The 20,956-nt window shown below is 42.9% G+C and overlaps 1 protein-coding gene across 3 annotated transcripts; it reads right to left on the bottom strand.

The window, feature by feature from the left end:
- Positions 1–297: 297 nt before the first annotated feature.
- LOC119893669 (BTB/POZ domain-containing protein 10-like) lies at positions 298–19,407 on the bottom strand. Of its 3 annotated transcripts, none has more exons than XM_038705973.1 (8): positions 19,259–19,407; positions 11,658–11,953; positions 11,196–11,517; positions 10,306–10,408; positions 6,307–6,427; positions 4,366–4,563; positions 3,193–3,303; positions 298–1,729 (listed from the first exon to the last, which is right to left on the bottom strand). In XM_038705973.1, the coding sequence occupies exons 2-8, from the start codon at positions 11,890–11,892 to the stop codon at positions 1,245–1,247; spliced, it is 1,575 nt and encodes a 524-aa protein (XP_038561901.1). In that variant the 5' UTR covers positions 11,893–11,953; positions 19,259–19,407; the 3' UTR covers positions 298–1,244. The 3 variants fall into 3 exon arrangements, with proteins under 3 accessions (XP_038561901.1, XP_038561900.1, XP_038561899.1); XM_038705972.1 differs by lacking the exon at positions 19,259–19,407 and adding an exon at positions 19,072–19,089; XM_038705971.1 differs by lacking the exon at positions 19,259–19,407 and adding an exon at positions 16,826–17,043.
- Between the last annotated feature and the right edge of the window lie 1,549 nt (positions 19,408–20,956).

Below are 20,956 nucleotides of genomic sequence, written 5' to 3' on the forward strand. Positions count from 1 at the left end.
ACAAAATAATGGAACTGCTCAGGTGGAAATAAATTACATTAGTGCCATAAAAAATTAAATCTCAGTATAGGCCATATTCATTTAGAACTATTTGGTTGGTTATTGCTAAACATGATGAAATTATGTTTGTCCCTGAAGAAAAACTTCCTGGCTTGCTGAAAAGTGTGTCAGTTGTGAGAATGTGTATTTATAGAAGATTTACAGTGACACATCCATAAATAGTCACACTCATTTTGAAGACAGACTGACACCAGAGGACCCCCCCCCCCCCCAAGTAAAAGTCATTCAAGAAGAGAGTATTGTGAATAGGATTTATTAGAAAACCATTGTGTTCAACATCTCTTGACATCCTGTGTGCTCACAGAACCTGTGCAGAGTTTTCAGACCAGGTCAGCCAGGACGCAAACGGAGTGGAGCAGAACGTGGACTCAACGTAAACTAGGAACTGAACCGACTGGTTTAAAGAACAAAAGTGGAGTGGAACATTTTCTTAAAAACTGCTGTGTAAAACAAAAACCCTTACATCAAGGGCTTCACATGCGCTGGAAAAAGTGAATCTTCACATCCGACTTACTAACTAGCCCGCAAATAAAAGAATTTGAAGAGGCACTGAAATCCACTTTCCCAGTGAGGTACAGTATCCCAGCAGCAACACTCACAAACACGCGCGCTTCATTATGATGTAATACAGTGCTCTTTTCACATGCATACAGAACGTAACTCAAGTCTCCTTTGGTCAGATAAATAAAAACAGAGTGAACAGAGGTGGGTGAGGAAGCCTGCTGATGTGCATCATCCATCCCTGGCTGCTGGACAGTTCATTGGTTCATTCGGACACTGTGCTGACTGAGAATGGCTGCAGCAGAGGTGCAACAGAAGGCAAAGTGGTGTTTTGCCACTCAGGAGGAGGAGGACCAGGAGAACGAGAAGGGGTGAGGGGGAACAAGGTCTGCGTTCACACTGAAAGCAACAAGTGGTCAGACGTGTTTTAATGTCAGCTGAGGAAGGCTGAACTTTGTGTGCTTATTGGCTGTTGGTTTCTGTGCTTCTCGCCTTCCCTACCAACCTCACTCTGGAGAACCCTCAGAGAAGAATTATGTCAAGGTTGGTTATTTTTTTAGTTCATTAGCATTTCCCAGCTCTGAATTTATCTCAGTGTGACGGTGTCAATAAAAGCACGAGTTGCCGTCAGTGTGAACACAGCGGTGGTGGTGTTGGGTGGGGGATAAAGTGTGCAGCCAGTCTCATGCCGAGGGTGACGGTGTGTCTGGGTCCGGCTCGTAGTGGTAAGTAGCCTGAGTGTGGCTGCTGCCGTGCTGCTGGTTACTGTGGGCCAGGCTGTGCGCGGCCTGGCTCGGACTGTCCTGAGCCTGCTGGTTGGGGCCCTCATAGCCCTGCGCCAAGTGGGGGGCCGCGTTGTTCTCCGGACCCTGCCCGAACGGCGGCTGGTGGGGGTCGTTGACGCCCGGCGGCTGTGGCAGAGTGTCCAGCTCGTCCACCTGCGGCCCTGGAGGCTGCATGACCACCAACTGGTCCTGGGGAATATCTGCAGCGGCTGCAGCCAGGTTGGTGGTGGACTTTGACTTGACACACTGGAAGTCCACGTGGCGGCTCTTCCCTTCCTCCTTCTCCCAGGACATGCGGATGAAGGGACGCTGGACGTAGTTGTAGATGACCTCCGGGCGACCTCCAGGACGCCGTTTCACCTTCTCTTTATAGGTCGGGTAGCCTGGAGAAAACAAACCTTGATCAGAACAACATTTAAGGAGAACTGCAGCTTCCTTGTTGGAGTTTAAGGAATAATATGACAGGTTTGGAAATACACTTGTTTGCTAATTAAGATGTGAAAATCTGCAGGAGCCAGCAGCTGGTTAGCTTAGCATAAAGACTAGAAACAGGGCAGACTGATACATCTGCAGGAGCCAGCAGCTGGTTAGCTTAGCTTAGCATAAAGACTAGAAACAGGGCAGACTGATACATCTGCAGGAGCCAGCAGCCGCTTAGCTTAGCATAAAGACTAGAAACAGGTCAGACTGATACATCTGCAGGAGCCAGCAGCCGCTTAGCTTAGCATAAAGACTAGAAACAGGTCAGACTGATACATCTGCAGGAGCCAGCAGCCGCTTAGCTTAGCATAAAGACTAGAAACAGGTCAGACTGATACATCTGCAGGAGCCAGCAGCCGGTTAGCTTAGCTTAGCATAAAGACTAGAAACAGGGCAGACTGATACATCTGCAGGAGCCAGCAGCCGCTTAGCTTAGCATAAAGACTAGAAACAGGTCAGACTGATACATCTGCAGGAGCCAGCAGCCGCTTAGCTTAGCATAAAGACTAGAAACAGGGCAGACTGATACATCTGCAGGAGCCAGCAGCCGCTTAGCTTAGCATAAAGACTAGAAACAGGTCAGACTGATACATCTGCAGGAGCCAGCAGCCGCTTAGCTTAGCATAAAGACTAGAAACAGGGCAGACTGATACATCTGCAGGAGCCAGCAGCCGCTTAGCTTAGCATAAAGACTAGAAACAGGGCAGACTGATACATCTGCAGGAGCCAGCAAAAATGGCGAACTATTCCTGTAAGTGTTTGGATTTGAAATTTTATTAATAAGATTTTGTTGGTGGTGTTGTGGAAACTCTGGCCTCAGGTTCAGCTATTGGACTTTTACAGTGAGTTGACGTCCCCTGTGTGTAGACATGTAATGCTGCCAAATCATATTTAAAGGCTTAGTAAAGGTTTCCTGCAGTGGCCCTGTGGGAAAGTTCCAGTGTTTTTCCTTTAACAAGTGAAACTGCTTCCATGACCTAAATATGTTTTTCATTCTAGGTTTGTTTTTGTTTTTCAACTCAAGTTCTCAGGGGCTGACAGTGTTGTGTTCACTGGGCTGCTGAGGAGGAATACAGCTGAAGGCAAACCTCTATAGAAATGAAAAGTGTCAAGTTGTGAAATATTGTGCTCCAAGCTTTATTCTTGTAAAATGACCCATTTGCACAATTATTATTGCCCCAGAGAATTAACCAAATCTCCTGACTTTAAATTCCAGGACCAGACTGTTAAATACATGCAGTCCTTGTCTGCAGAGAGAAAGCTCTACCAAAAGCCCCCAGTAACTATTACATACATTATTCAGATTGTTAACACTTCTTTCAGGTTTGGAGACTAAGTAACAGAAGAAAACACTTTGACTGAGTACCTTCAATTCCCAGTCGGATCTTTTTCAGTCCTCTGTCCTTCAGCACAGACTTGGCCACATCTCTGTTCTCTATGTACTTGAAGAAGCGGTACAGTTTGGTGCTGTAGATGACTGTTGAGGAGAAGAGGGACATTCAGTACTGAACAATGAACCCATCACATGGCCTTCAACAAGTGATCTGAAGTGAGCACGGTCTTGAAGAGCAGGATTTGTGATTGGCAACGAATCCCAATAATAAGACCAATAATGCTGTTACTTATACTTAACACTATACTGTTTGACTTCAAAACACTGTGGATGTCAAGCCCATTTGTTCCTACTGAAGATATTCATCTTGGAAAAAAAACACAAATATTTATTTTCACTTGGTTTGAAGAAAAAAAAAAAAAAAGTTTTGTCATTTCCTAAACCAGGAGGCCACTGTAGCTTTTTGGAAACGCTACTCAAACAGGAAGAAATACTGCATTTGTTAGGGACTACTTTCAGCTGCGGATTAATTCACATTTGGTGCTCCAGTGAGTTTTAAAAAAATTTTTTTTATTATTATTTTTTTTTTTTTTTACAGCAGTCAGACAACATATATGGGACTGACTTAAAATTAACTAGTGTGTGTGTTTTTGCAGTAATAAAAGAAGCATGTCATCCGGTGCAACAGTGTGACTCACTGATGTGAGTTTTAATAGTTTGTTCACAACAAAGGAGCTCTGTGACAGACACCTTGTTAACAAAATCAATGGTTTGGGACTTTTCATGGGATTTGTTGTCAGTAAAAATACACAATATCAGCAGACATATCCTTTGAACCAGCTCTAAAAAGCTCTGCTCTTGTGTCTTCTTCTTTGCTCTCTGTATTTAATTCACAGATGTTACTATTACAGCTCACACAGCCTGGAGAGAATTTTCTCTGTGCAGCTGGAGGACTCAGAAGTGATTCAAGACATCTTATCACTCCACCTTCAAGTTTGTTAGAACTATTCTGAAAGCCAAAGTGTGAAGAATGCAGCAGCTGTGGGGCGTGTTCCTGCCACTGTAACCGGTTTTCATAAAAGAAGGCATTTTAACGTGGCTCCTGGTGGCTCTCCCCCAGCCAGGAGGCTTGACATGCTGCCAGCAAAACAGGTCTCCTGAGCTGTATAAACAGATCTAGCATCAGTGATGATGACAGAATCTTACTCTGAGAATACTCCTCTCCCATCTGTGGAGGGTACTCTTCATCCCAGTCCACCACGTCGTCATCAGTCAGCACCACCACGTGACACTCCCTCTCTCCGCTCTGAGCGCTGGCCACCATCAGCGGCAGCACCATCTCCTCCAGGTAGCACTCAAACTGACGCCGGGCCCCGTCGTTAGACAGCTCGTGCATCAGGGCGCCTGGGGAGGAGAGGACAAGTGATGTAGGACACGGTGCTGCACCGTTTACTTTTTCCTCAGCCAGGATAGCCACGTACTATTTTAGGTTCTGGGGCTTCTGATAATGTTTTGACCACTAGCAGCACTACGGTGCAATTCTTTTACATGTGGGTCCCTGTTATGTTCGCTCTCGTGCACGTGCCTGCGGGTCACGTGAACACACAGTTCTGCCAACGGGCACTGATCGACAAGTGGCATTAATGCACCAAGATATGGAGGAATGTGTCAAAAAAGCCAGTAGACGGGGACTTTTAAAGAAAACAAGGCTTTGAAAATGTTTTCTGAGGAAGGAAATGCATTCAGTGTGTTTGTTAGAGAGTGAGAGTCAGTAAGTATAAACAGAAACTTTGTTTATAAAAAAAAATAAAAACCTGTAGAGCACGTTGAGTGAATCTGCTCTGAGCAAGCCAAATCACTGATTACTGCATACTGTCAACTTCCAAGAAACACAGGGCAAACCATAAAATGGTACTGGTTTTATTATTTTTTATTCCTTATTGTGACCAAGTAAGGTAGCAGGGCTCTGGAAGTAAATAGAAACTATCCACAGTCTGCCCTGCTCTTGCTTCCTGTAAGCAGTAATCTCACCAATTTACCTCCTTTCTTCTTCTACAATGTACTAGCAGTCTCCTTCTCAGCAAGGCTGTATACTTGTGGAAAGGCTCTACAGTTGATGATATTCAGGCAGCACTGCACCATTTATGACCTACATTCTGCCCGTGCAGAGCTGCTTAAACATAATAAATGCGGATATCATGAACTCCTGAATGCAAACTCTTAAAATACACAAACAGAAAACATGGTTTATATGTGGAGCCATGATGTGGGTCTCTCCAGAACAGAAACCGATTTAAATTCGACTCAAATTAACCACAAGAACCACACTATAAAGCTGCGACTAATGATGAAAACCCACGAAAACCACATCCTGCTGGTGCCAGAAGGAGACCGGCTCGCCTTGGTTGGTTGTGTGCTTGCATAACAAGCATTAAATCTCACAGCTAATCATGACCTACTTACAGCCTAACACACACACACACACACACACACACACACACACACACACACACACACACACACACACACACACACACACACACACACACACACACACACACACACACACACACACACACACACACACACACACACACACACAGCAGCCACTGTGAGCTGAAGCTGCTCCTCCCACACAGACACACTCAGAGAAACAAACAAGAGGCACGACCATGCACAATAACAACACTTATATCACGGTGTGATGTGCAGGATTGATAAAAAGGGTTTTGCCACATCACAGGTGCGTCAAATACGAAGTTAAGCAAACAAACCGCTACATCAGCCTGCCACTACACTATTCAGATAAACACTGATTTAATACTTTTAGTTCTGACTGAAGGGTTACATTGCAGTATATGTCGTATATCTGTCTATCAACAATATTACTAACTTCTTTTCACTTATTCTAAATGAAAAGAAGTTTGGAGACGTCTACGTCCATCAAATATGCAACGATGCCCACATTTAGTAATAAAACCAGAACAGTTGAGTTCTGATGCAGAAATCCATCCATAAAAAAAAAAAACGGTCCGCGCCACACACACTCACCAAAGTCCAGCAGCTACATCGGTCAGCAGCTCTACACACTTACAGACAGTTAACCTGACAGCTAAGCAAGCCGCACATCAGGGGCTGTGTACTCACTGAGGTCTCTGCACTTGATGGTGCTGTAGTTGAAGGAGATACAGAGGTAGTCACATGCCTCCCTCAGCTCCGGAATGGAAACGCCGTCAGGGCAGCGGATTATCCCCGACTTGTAGTAATCCTGCCATTTTCAGCAGCACACACACACACACACACACACACACACACACACACACACAAATTGAAAAAAAAAAACCCCAAAAAACCCAAGACAGAATGGCGGGCAATCACGCACACACACAAGCATGGGAGAAAACACAAGACGCCATTATTGATGCTGCTTGACTCACACGGCGGCAGAGAGAAAGAGAGAGAGAGCGAGAGAGAGCGAGCAAGATGGATGAGGAGGAGGGGGTGGAGAGGGAGCAGTGATGAAAGTATAATCCAGTGGACGTCACAGGCGAGAGAGAGAGCGACATGGGGTAAGAGGAGGAGGGGGTGGAGAGCAAAGGGTGATGAAAGCAAAAGCGAACGTCACTCTCCCTCCTCTCGCTGCCTCTGCCGTTTCCCAGGAGAGCTTCTACTCAAAACACCGCAGCCTGCGACGGAGACAAGCAGTTCGGGCTCCTCTCAACTCCCAGCCTGCACTTCTCTCACTTTCTCATGTCCCTGGGTTTTGTTTAATGCTCGCGGGCGCGCACACGCTCATCCCAGGATCCATTAGGGCACAACCATTATTAGCCCTTCAGTAATTCACTCACAAAGAGTGGAGGCAAACGGAGAGCCAGAAACATTTTGGAAGCCACGTGTCAACAAAAGGCCGACCAGGAATGCTTTCAGGAACATTTTCGCATCACGCCGGAGGACTGCGGACCAAGTGGTGATTAGATAATATTTTGTCTGCTTGCCTCCAGAAACAACCTTAGTTTACAGTAGATGATGCGGTGCTGGAGGCGAGGGCTTATTTGAGCGTCAGACCTGTACAGGCATTTCCACTCACTACCTGTCTGTTTTCCCATGAACACCACGACATGCTGCTGCAACTTCCTGTCAGCACTAATGGGCGAACGTGTTGGCAAGCGGCCTCTGTGCATTCAATCGGAGATATTTAAGCTACACAGGGTCTGACTGAAGAGTCCCTCTCTGAGTCACGCTGTCAAACGGAATAGAAATATTTCTAAGAAACAGAAAATAAGTGAGCACAAAAATAGAAGGACTTTGACCTTGTAACACAATACTGTGCACACTGCACATAATACAATCTAATGTAAGATGCCCTGCTTTAAACGAACACTCTATTCGACGTTTAGTCTTGACCTTGGGAACAGCAGTTGAGAAAGATATGTCACCGCAAGGTCCATTAAGTAGCTGTGAAGCTTTCAATCCTATCTCATGAGCATTATCAGCATCACTTCCATTTTCTTTTTAGCACTTTACAGACTCATGCGTGTTGGCTTTCCACGACAACTGTGCAAACATGATATGATTGAAAGCGCCACAGCAGCTCAAATATTGTAGCTGTTTGTGTGTTGACTCAACTGGCTTCATCTGTTTGGAGCGATATTTTGCCCCTGGTGAACACGAGGAAGGGGTGACACTCACACTACTGGGAGGAAAAAATGTTTAAAAAGTTATGTGACTGTTTTCTGTTGTGCATCACTGATGGATTTTTAAAAAAGAATGCGACGACCTTCATTGGTTATCTTAAGCGTGAGGGATGCTTGCCCCACCTCTCTTCCAGCGAACCCTCCAACACATTTTCTAGTCAATTCCATCACAAATTCAGCTGTCTGTTTTATAAAGTTCAGCAGTGTGCAAGCATTGCATGACGAAATTTTAAGTTGGGACTCATTTATTTGCTATCGGTCAAGTGCTGTATGGAAAGGATGCAGCAAAGGCTTCCAGCAGCATTTGAACCAGGGAGGGTATCCTGGTGAAGTCATCCTAGACCACTGATTTACAGTGGTACCCTTTGACTCACTTCTATGTTACATTACAAGGCCGTACTTTGTAGTAATAACTTTTATATATTTTAATTACATTTTGTTATAGCACCTAGGACTGGGCAATAAAACAATAATGATAATTATCACAATATAATTTCAGTAACAATATAACAAATGTTCAATAAATGTTTGTTTTAATTCATCCGGATCGCAAACAAATTAGCACTTCATTTTTCTATTAAGATATTTACTTTGTTGAAGAAAAAGGCAGTGAAAAGTTATTTTACTCTAGCATATTTAATGAAAAAGATCTTTATCATAATTGTTTGGAATGTTCTACCTCAGATATGTGAAGTGATCCACTGTTTGTCCTCACATGTTTGTTCTGACCATAAAGAAAAATAAAAAAATTTAAATTTAAAACCACAATTAACCGTCTGGTTTCTTCAGCTTTCACTCACGAGCACAAATTAGCCTATAAACGTGAAAGAACTAATTTTGATTTTGATTTGAAATTTCGTGATGATTATAGATCACATTTTTTATTGTGATAACATTTATGGCCATTTCGCCTAGCAGGATACCCAGAAGGGAGTATAACAGCAGGAAGCCAGTTAGTAAGGCCAAGATAAAGCAAGATAAAGTGAGGGTCAAATTAAACCACTTACACTACAGAAATAAATACTAATGAAGAGACGACATCACATGAAAGCAGGTCTATAAAGATGGGTTTTAAAGGAGGTTACTGACTCTGTGAGCGTCACCTCCTCAGGCAGGGCGTTCCAAAAAGTTCCAACTCTAAATCTAACAGTGGTGGCTTCAACTGAGAGTTTTTCATTTGAAGCAAAGATTATAAACATCTTACAATATAAAGCAACTCAATACAACTCCACTAACTAAAGCTTGAAAAATGAGCATGGGGTTTAATCAAATCTCCTTTTTGTTATTGTTTTTTTTGTTTTTTTAAGCGAAGGTAGTACTTATTACGGGACTGTTGTGGGATTAGATTGGGCTGCAGTGTACGGGAGTTTCTGTTTTTCTGGTCATAAGGAAGGACGATAGAAAAGTGGTTTAAAAAGTATCTATTTTCACGGATATGATTTCTACAGCTGCTGTCCTCTATACAGCCACCTTTCACGCATTGGTAAGTGACACAAAAAATTATCTTTAATGGAGCAGTTCTCATATCAGATCTCTTATTTACTCTTATCTCACATCAATTGAACAGTGTTTCTTAAAACAAAAAGATGGTGTAGCTTGTGGGTTACCAGCAGCTCTGGGAGGCTTTGTGTTCTTTCTATAGTGACTACATTTTTCTTTTGGGATCATTTGTTCCATTTTCTGTTATTTTCTCTGGTAAACACATCATCGTGTACAATTACCTTCCCCCTGGATACTGATTAAACTCCAAACTTGGATGTGTGATGAGAAGATATGCAAGTATGTAAGTGAAGAGAAAAGAAAAAAAAGTTGGGCTCTAGTCTGGCAAAACTGTTCATGTGAATTATTGCCAAAGCCTTTTCAAGATGCAGACAAACCAACCAGTACTGCTGTCAGGGACACACGAGGCAAATCACCTGTATATTTTTCTTTACATAGCTGAACAGAAGAATCCAAACAAAAGGAGAACTTCCATGCAAGTCTGAGCTAAACATCCCCGTCAGTACGACCAGCAACGACGGACCAATGGACTGGAGGGAGTAGAGCGGGAGAGACGACTGGCAGAACAGGACCAGGGACAGAGAATAAGAAATATTTTGTGTGTAATGCAAATGGATGGATGGAGGGAGACGGGTGGGAGGAGAATTAGAAAGTGAATAAAACTTTGAGAGATGCAGTCTGTGTTTTAAAAGGGTTCTGAACTCACTGGGCCAAAGAGAGGGGATGGAGAAAAGAAGGGTGATGAAGTGATCTGAGAAATAAGAAGAGAGGTGAGGGAAGAAGAAAGAAGGTGTGGGGAGAGGTAAGGGAGTAGGGGTGACGGGGAGAGGGGGAGAGAAATGGAAGAAGAGAAAGAGTGTAGGAACGTGGGAAGAGGGGAAAAGCAGGGATGGACAGCACACAAGAGAGAAAACAATACTGAGACAACGACAGGGTGAAAACTCATTCTCACCAGAATGGCTCTGAAGACAGTGGAGCTGATGCCGTCAGCCACCTCAAACTCTCCTTTTTCATTGGGTCTTGTGAAGTTGTTGTCCCGCCCAGAACCGAACATCCTGAAAACAAACAACAGGTGAGGGAAAAACAACAAACAAGCATTTCTTTAACTTGTGATCGTGGGTGAACAAATTAAGTTTCAGATCAAATTCGAAAGGACAGCTGCGGGCGTCTATCTGCTCTGCTATCAGCTGCAAAGCTGGAACGGCACATTAATGACGGGGCTTCACTACTTCTTTGCAATCACAAAAGACAAATACGTTGTTTCTTCAAATCTCATTTAAATGGATGTAATTTTGAATAGAAAAAATAAAAGTCACAACTGCTTTATAATTTGTTCATTATAAAAAGGTGATATGATTTAAACAAATCATTAATAACCAACATTCACACATCTGTATAAATACCACACCAACCAGGTCAAATTTAACGAGACGTCGGCTGGAACAGCTTTGGGACATGAAAGGAGAATGTGGCACAAAACAGGAGGGCGCTGTTCTTTCAGCACCAATACAGTTAAAGCTTTTTTCAGTTTCTGGGAATGGCAGATGGTGGGCTGGGTGAAAGGTGAACTGAAAAAAACGTCCAAAATATCTATCCTCTTTAGTAAAGCCAAAAGGGAAATAACAATAATAATACCGTACGAACTGTGTCCTGCAGAATTATGCTGGACAGGTTCTACCCTGCAGCATAGCACGATTTGAAAACTCACGTCTCACAATAAATAAACTGTCAGGTGGTGCATCTATAGGGAACTGTAAGGCACCAATAAAACATAAATCCTCCTTTGAACAGACGCCACAGAGGGTACATTCACCTACATCGGATCCATTTCTCAGACATTACCTGCCCAGCATGGTGTTAGGTTGAGCTGTGAAGATGGCGGGGTCCACCACAAATCTTGTATTGTCTACAATGAGCGTTACTCTTTCTCCCAGTCTCAGCCCACTGCGATGCCCCTCTTTACCGCTGAGGTCATACACGTAGATCATATCGCACAGTCCTTGGCCTACAGTCTTGGAGTGGTGGTCTGCTCCAGGAAGACCCAGGGACCGAGGTATGTGCCCCCCGATCAGGGCCCCTCCAACGTGGGAATAGGGAAGAGAAACCCTGGGCGGGCGTGGACTGGAGGACCTGGAGGACGAGCCTCCGTCGCCACGTTCACGGTCTGTTGGAGAGGGCAGGACACATGGGGACCAGTGAAGCAAGCTTTCATGTCGCTAAGACTTGGGGACAACAAAAAACAGCTGCTGGGCAACTAAACTCTCAGGCTTTGTGATCAAGTCTAATCATTTGTTTTCTCCTCACCATGCTGCCGAGTGGGAGAGGTGACATTCCTGATGCAGGGCGTCAGCTGACTCTCTCCCCTCTCATGGGAGGAGTCACGTGAACGGTCGCTGGAGCGCCGCCATTGCTCCCGGTGATGTTCTGCTCCTCCTCTTTCTCTTGTCCCACCCACGGCACCACCCACGGCACCACCGGCAGCACCACCGACGGCACTTCCGCTGCAACTTCCGCTGGCACTGGCGCCGTAAATATTCATGGTGCTGACCTGCTGCTGCTGGTGGTCTCCGTCCAACACTGACACACCACACTGCCGGTCACTGAAGGAGACATGAGAGCACACACAGAGGAAATCAAAGTTATGAGCATGTCTTCCGTTTCCACTGAACAGCTGCTGAACCTAAAGTCTGGACAACACGAAGAAATCTGGTGAAGAATGTCATGTGTTTTATAGGGATAGAAGATGACCCAGAGCTACAGGACTACCAAGTTTATTCATTATGACTATTTTGACAAACAGTTACTGCTACTACCAACTATTTTTGAACTGATTAATCAGTTTGAGTAATTTCTTAAGCAAAAAAAAATAATAATCCACTGATTCCAGCTTTTTAAATGTGATTATTTTCTGGTTTCTTTACTCCTCCATGACAGTAATCTGAATATCTTGGGGTTGTGGACAAAACAACATATTTGAGGACATCATCTTGGGCGTTGGGAAACACTGATCAACGTTTTTTTATAGACAAAACAACTAATTGATGAATTGAGAAACCCTAACAAATACTTAAAGGATCATTTTGGTATTTTTATAAACCTTGGTCCTATTTTCACATATTTTGGAGTCGAAATGACTAGTAGGCAATTAAAGTTTTCCGTGCTGTAGATGGATTCAGCTGCAAACCAGCTGCAGCGGCTGCAACATTTTCCTTCGGGGGGGAAATTACGCCCATTAAAACTACGTTGACAAAAAGCCTCTTTTTGATACCGACAGGCTAAGACTGTTATACCAGGTTTCTAACAACATCACGGAAAGGATCCCAGTGACACCCCTTGTTTTGAACCAGAAACAGAAGTCCCGCTCAAGGACAATTCTCGCTCTGAAATCTCGTGAAAGGCGAGTTGTTGCAGGAAACGCCGGTTGTGTTTGTTGTGTACATAGAGGAACTGCTAGCAGGACTTTATTTCCTAACATTACTCAAACAAAGCAAACTCCTCCCAGGTTTAATAATACTGAAAATAGGCTTTAATAGCAAGAAGAACACAAAAAAAGGGCTTGGACAGGCAGCTACTCTGGATTGCAGCTTGTTTCAAGCTTCAAGCGTGGCATGCATTAAAAAGTTCCCATCATCTTTTGGCCCTTCTATGACATCTTTAGGACTTCCGGTTTGGCTTACATTGGGGTAGGAAGTAAGCCAGGTAAACTCAGTTAAATTCCATATTAAAACTATAATACTATATCTATTGCAAAATGTGTGCAACTGGTTAACTGAGAAGGTAACGTGGACAGAAAGTCAAGTTGTCAACATGAGGAATCACAACAGGCTAATGCTCGCCACCTAAAGCGACACGTGAGACTCCCTCGACTCTGGCTGACAAAGAAACTACTGCAGGATACGGAAGAGACAATAGTCTCAAAACTCTAGACCAGCCGACCGTACTGTGATTACTGACATAATCAGACAATTCAAGAAATGGAAAAATACAAGTGGTCTGACACTGCTAATCATACATACATACACCAAAGCACTTGTGCATTTCATGCAACACTGAGACAGATAACTCAGATCAGATCAGCACAGATCAGATCCTCGCTAGGCATACTCATCTACACACACACACACACACACACACACACACACACACAGTTGTGCAGAACTTGCTCAGGGGGTAACGGGTTTGTTTTTTGCGTGCCGAGTTCCAGAACAAGGCGAAAGCCTGTTAAAAAAAAAAGAAAAAGAAAAGTCTGCAGTCAACTCATGTGAACCCTTACAGGAGCAGAGTGCTGCAGAAACAGGGACGATACCAAACAACCAACCTCAGCCTGCAGCTACATGCACACGCTTCCCCAGCATCCATTAGAGAGGGTTTCCAGGTGAAACAATCGGAGTGGGACTCACTGAGGTGCGGGACAACAAACAAAGAGGCTTCAGCTGTTTACTCGCTCCACAGGCTGGTTTTTCAGAGGTTTTTTGACTGATAGGTAATAAACATTCCACCTTGCCATGGAGCGAGTGATGCTTCCTGAAGTGGTTCCCTGTAATTCAGTGTTTTTCCAGAGCCAGACAAGCAGCCCTGAGAGAGCTGTTATAATATCTGCCCTCCAGCTCAGAAAGGACTTAAACACGCAATCTTGTGCATACATTAAAGGCACAGGAGATGCACACACACTTTAGGACCGTTCTAAAAGTGCTGTGAATATTTCAACTCTTTTGACATTTTTCTTTTTAGGTTTGAATTTTCATGAACACAATAAAATCTTGCTATTGAGCTTGACAGCCATAAAATGGGGTTACAAACAGACAACAGGCAATTTAAATGGTGAATATGCGAAGATCTGAACCCCGAGAGAAGGGATGAAGATGAAAGTGCTGGCGTGTGGAACTAGTTATAACATATAAGCATCAGTTAATATGCTGACCAACAATACTGAACTGGTTATTGCCACGTTTCGCCTGAAATATCAAGTTAATGCGGGCAGTCACGCATTAGGGGATAACAAAAATAAGTACTGCATGATAACAACAATCATTCAGGACTGTCTCACTGTCTTCAGTTGGATCATACTGTATCGCCAGATACTAAAGGTAGATAATGATTTAATTTAAGAAAGGGAAAATGGTCTCAAACCTTTTATCACTACATTATTATTCAGTTGTAATATGATAAATTACATTCCTGTCGTTGTGTTGATGAATGTTAATTTCCATTTTGGTTCCACTGCGCCGCTGTAGCAGGCTATCTGATCAATAGAGCTGAGCTTATAAGGCAGAAACACATCCAGGTCTCAGTAATGAAGAGAGCCTTGCTCTCTTGAGAGGAGCTGCTGTGAAATATGATGATGACCATCTACTGTAGGCTGTGGAGTCCGAGGGATGGAAAATGGAAGCAAGGAGGGGTGGAAGGAGGGATTTCTTTTTTTAAAATTATTTTATAAAAATTAAGTTAGTGACATTTAAAGAGCCAGAGTGCTGCCTTCTACTCTGCACAGTACATGACCAGACACACATAAATAAACCACTAAGATATAAAGCCCTGACCTCGCTCACTGAGGCAGATTTGACATGGAGGTTTTATACACTTTCACACACCAAAGAAAGAAAAAAAAAATCAATGCATATCAGTTATAAAATCTGAGGTAAGCTGTTCATTATTGAAAAATAAATGATAACTTTTAGTCTTTTGTTTCCATGCAGCCTCTGTATGCTTTGGCAGAGCTTCAGAGGCTGGTAATGAGAGAACCTCCCTGGATACTGGCTGACATCTTAACGTGCTGGACGGCCAGTAGGTGGCTGGCTAACTAAGACACTGATTGAATGGCTGATGGGCTAACCTGTCTGGATGGGTAGACAGAGACGACTAAGATGAAGCATGACCAGTGAGTTGATGGCACAAAATGATCGACGCTGCAGTGTGATCACCTCACATCACTTTGCATTCCCACTAACACCTAAGCTAAGCCCAGTCAAGGTCACAGATTCATTTTAGTTTCATGGCGCCTAAGATTATATCTTAACATAACCTCTATATTGACACACCGGATATAAAAACACATTTTAACAATGTCAAAAATTTTAACTGTAAAGAAAACCAATGCATATGTTGCTAGTTAACTTTTGAATTCTACTGAAAAGGGTAAAATTTCAGAAACCAAAGAATAAACCATAAACGTGTTCTTTTTCTGTTCAGCACATGTCGGCTTCACAGTATAGCTGCAGACTCTGGCAATGTCCTTGAAGACCGGGGTCACCATAGCAGCTGAGGAAAGAGAGAAATGTGTACACAAAGATATGCGCACCTCCTGGTTCAGTGTATTCAGGTGAGCCGACAACTTCCTTAAGAAACCCTGCATATCACTGCATGTGAAGAAATAGTATTCAAAGCTATTCATAGAAAGGCATAAAACAATTTGTCTGGCCTATTATTCATTATACCAAAAGCGATTACTGTCATAAACAAATACGTCTCCTTTTCCAAACTGCCACAATTAAGTAGACTAGCAAGATATGACTAATTGTAATATGTTTATTTCCACTAGTGCCTGACAGAGCACAAATGCATGTTTTATCTCCAGTGGGATTTTAATGCTTAGAAGAAATGGGATCATAAAAACAAAAGCTGGTCTTCCAGCCAAACAGGCAGGCAGCCAGTGGCCAGACCAGCAGGGCAGAGGGAACAAAGGAACTGAAGAAGGCAATATTTCACTCAGGGCAGGCAGCTCCTCTCATCTTTCACATGGCAATGCAAATCTACAGCGGCCAAGATTTCACACAGCCAGAAAGAACTAGAGGGGGCTAACATTTCACTTGTCCAATTTCCTGTTACTGGGCGCCACCCCTGTGATATCACAATTTCCCTTTTCTTTTGCTGAATAGATCAAGGGCCTGTAGTGCTTACAAAAAGATCTGCATGCAGGGTTACTGTGTTAAACACAAGTTCACCAGCCCATCTAAGACACAATAACAAATATGCAAGGTGTCCTGGCAGTCTATTAAAAGCACAAAGTGAGAGTCCTAAGGGGTGAGGGTCCCATCTATTATTTAGGGGCTGCTGACACCGACACACTGACGGGGCAAAGACGGGCAATCTGCTCTCTGCAGCAGTCTGGGCTGAAATCCAGCAAAATGATGCTGATTGTGGGATATAAACAGGGAAATACCCCATTATAACCAATTATATGAACAGCATCCTGACATCTGATATAAAATATTTTTTGGAAATATGTGATTTTCTCATATCATGTAACATACAAGGTTGTCATTAAATATCATAAGATCACTAATAACTCTCCATGAGTATAAGAGAGTCAGACGGAGTCCCATCAAAAATAATACAGTGATTTTCTTATAGGGCACTACTAGAATTATTTTAATTACAGTAAATCATACTAAGAGCTGGATACTAGCAGTGTGCACATGTAACGCTATGACAGAGCTAAAACCCCGGTGCCTTGAAAGCGGACGTGCACCTACCGGTCGGTATCAGAGGGCCAAGTGAAGACAAAGCAGCAGGGGATGAGCTGCGGAATGACAGCGGCACAAAAGCCTCCTCCGAACAAAGCGGGCTTGCCGGCAGCTTCAGCATCCTCGCTCATTACTTTCCAACTTCATCAGCATCGTTTCCCACACTCTGCCTGGACTAGAACTCGCTGCTAAAAAACCCACCGCTTCGACCCAAAGCTTTAAATGTGTCTAGGAGGCGAGGAAGACGCGCACCGGCTAGTCATTCAGAGTCACCGGAGGGACCTTAAACTGTGAATGGCCGCGTGCTCGACTGAATCAGAGCGGTGCTGCCTTCACGTGCTCATCTTAAGCTCCCCCTTCTTAGTTCTCCGTCCACTAGTAGTGCATTTCATGGACGTCGCTGTTTGTTCAAACGGGTTCAACCTGACCACATAATTACAATATTTCCAACATCATTTGAACGCACCATCAAACTGGCACTTGACTTAAATAGCTGTCTGCAAGACTGTCTGGGACAGTTTTCCTTCTTGTCAAAAAAAACAAACAAATATGGGGAACAATAAATAAGTCAATAAATCTGAGAGAACACGATTATATAAATATACCGACATTTAGAACATAATACATGAATAGGGGACTCACATATCCCAGGAGTCTGCATAAGCTAAATGTACCTGCAATGTTGTGCTGTAGGCTAGAACAGTCGCTATTAAAATGCAGGGCTAAAGGAATATCACAGATTACTCATATGTTGTCCCTCTTCTCTGCTCATTCAGCATCAACATTGCAAGTGCAAGACGTAACAGACCATCAACGTGTCCTATAATATAACCTCATAGCACAATCTGTATTATCCATCGGTTTATAGGGCCCTGGTCGATTCGGAACTGTGTCCCGCAAGAGGGACCGCATAGGCAATGTCACCTTCGTGACACCAGGGGACTCCTTTACACTACAAGACAAGCATAGCCTACTATATTAACTCTTTCAGGCTGGCGCGTATGAGGCACATAGCTGGATGAAAATCATGCGCTGACAAGACTACATTCTGGAGCTTATCGACAGCATAATCAACCATTTTTGCAAAGGTAAATTCTCAACTCCAACATTTTATGGTACAGGTGGAGCCAAAAATACGTCACATCCGGCTTTACGATGGTCTTTTCTTTTTTATCAGTCACCAGGAAATCAGATCATGCACACAGTGTGGGATTAACCATCGGAACATCTGTCAGTACTACAGCACCAGCCTCCTGACTACTCAGTCAATCCACTGAACAGGGGCTGTGGCGTTGTTCTATAATATGATGGCATATTTATTCACACCGAATTCACTCCACTTTCTGAATGGATTTGGTGAATTGAATGGGTAGAAAATTAAAGTCAGTTACACATCGATCATCCATCAAATGATGTGCAAACAATATTGTCACTGCCTGAACATTGTTGACCTAAAAAAAACCCACATAAAATATCCTATTTAAGGAAATGACTACAGTATATGTAGTGCCTTGTAAGTTACAGTTATTGTGTTCAGATACTCGTACACTCATGGGTTTTCCTATAAAGTTATCATCAATAAACAGATGGGCTAACAAGTTCAGACATGTTAAAGGAGGAGTGGTACTGGAGAAATCCAACACCATGACCAATAACATGATTTAGAGCGAACAACGACACAACAGGTAACGTTAATGTAACTAATGTTAGCAAACTGTCACTACAGTTCCTGCTGCTGGGAAGTTAGAGGACGAGACGGTCCCAGAGCCAGTACACCAGCTCCAAACAGCGATACTCACTTTATTTGACAAAAAGACGTGTATTGGAGTAGAATCACATACCCAACATTTAACTGTGACCATCTCAGTAAAGGGCTTGTCATCTGCGGGGGTTACGTTAGCTTGATACAGACCTAGCATTAGTTAACGTTAGCTAAGCTACATAAGATGAAAAATTAACTAGATATTCAATAATTTAACGCGACGGAATGTAGTTTCTCATGCCAGACAAACTATGGTCACATTGGAGGTAGGTTACAGTCTAGCATTATTAACTTCCACTGCCTTATAAACCTAAGTTATCTTACATCTTTCACCGTTGTTTAACAGATCGTGCGACAGGAAATATAATGACACATTTATTCTGTCTCCAACATCAACTGTCATTTTTGATACGGGAAACGATAACTTACCGAATAAAATTCTAACGTTATGTTGCCGTTCGTGCTTTTAAAATGAAAGTGAGTATGAACTTACCAACTGTGTCAAAAGCAAGAAGTCACTCGACATCGTGCTTTACAGAGACTTTAGAGCGGCTAAGAGGATTTTAGACTTTTTGTCTAGGCTGTCAACCGCTAAGCTAAACACCTCAACAGCAGTTAGACGGCTAACGTTAGCTAGCTAGCATTATAAACAAAAAGAGACAAAAACAACTTTTCTTTACCCCCTCGCGTTACATTCCGCTTTGACACGTTGGCCGCTGTATATGGAAAGGCTCCATAAAACCCTCAGTTTATGAAGTGCACCTGGCTGTGCAGCCTTTGTTTTGGTTTGGGAAAGCGGAGTTCGCGTGAAACATATCGCGAGACAACCTCACATTCCAATGGGACAACCCCGGCTTGCACACAACGCACGCGCAAACAGAACGATCTATTTTAGCATACATTTAGACAAAAATCGACCTACGTTTCTGAATGCATTGATAACCAGTTACAACAACAACAGTCAGAGGAATTTGATTCATTTGTTTTTGTATTTATTCATATTATACAAGCCTAACATAGGCAACTTATTAAAATACCTATTTTACATAGGAACATACATTAAAAAAATACAGTGTGTTTCTATGTTGTGGAAATGCACAGCCTATTATTAAGCATAACATCAGATATCCGTTTTGACGTTTTACAGTCAAAATCCAAGTAAAAATAAGCACCCTAGGTTATGTCTACAATGCAGCCTAAAGCCTACTTCATTTAAACTAAGCTAGATGAAATTGACACTAAATGAAAAACAGGAGTGCCCGTTGATAGGGACATTGTCAAATCATAAACAACATTGTTGGTCCAACTTTATATCCTTCAGTTTGTTGAAGTATGTCAAGCAGCTTACAACACGACCTGTTAAATAAAAGTGCATACACAATGAAGCTTTGCCTCGTCAGTTTCATAAATATCGCTTGCATACATAAAATGAAATAAATAAAGTGAAAATGTAAAGTAAAAGAACATTCTAATAAAAGACAAACACATTCAGACATCTAGAAACGTATAAAACTATATAGAAAAATAGAAAGTAGCCTTAAATTCTGTAAAAGGATGTTGGAGATGTTGCTGCGACTGTCGACGGTCAAACAAAATCAGCCAAAGTCAAGTCAAATAAGTACTGGATCTCCTCCGGTGTCAGGTCGCTCAGGTCGGGCAGCTCCTCGGGATGCAGCCTCCTCCTCGTCCGGCCCGCCTCCCCGCTGCTGCCCCGGGCCGGGGCGGTGTGGATGCCCCAGAGCCTCATCTGCAGCCACTCCAGACGCTCCTGCATCTGCTTGTGCTCCCCGAGGTTGTGCATGAGCTGGACCTCACTCACCGTCCTTTTGCTGTGTACAGGATCATGAATTATAGGCCAGATAGTTTAACATCGCGAAAACAGGGTGTGCAGGTAAGAACGGGTTTAATAGCCTAAAGGATGTAATGAATTTGAAGCAGTGAAGGTGATCTAAATTGATCTGAAAGAGGCGATAGGTGATGGGAGTTACCTCACAGGGCGCCCGTCACAGAGAGTGAAGAGATGTATAATGCAGAGGGAAACGAACACCATTTTATAGTCCACATCTCGCATGTTGATCTTCATGGCCTGTTAGAATAACGAAGAAAAAAATAAAAATTATAGGAAATAAAAATAAAATGTATTGATAAAAACAACAACATAAATTAACTAAATGTCAAATGTGTGACCTTCTGCCCTATTTTATAAGTAAAAGTTTGTAAGATTTATCTTGAGTACCATATATATATAGATATCATATCTTTCATTTAAGTATATTAATATCAGCCTAAAAACTGAGTTAATTAAAACAAATTCAACAGTTAAAGGAGTTGAGGTGTGTGTTGGCCTACAATCTCTGACTATTATACGAGTAAAATTA

Source organism: Micropterus salmoides, unplaced genomic scaffold (genome assembly GCF_014851395.1).
Source record: "Micropterus salmoides isolate LMB-PRFRI ecotype aquatic unplaced genomic scaffold, ASM1485139v1 Ms_hic_scaffold_8, whole genome shotgun sequence".
Lineage (NCBI taxonomy): Eukaryota > Metazoa > Chordata > Actinopteri > Centrarchiformes > Centrarchidae > Micropterus > Micropterus salmoides.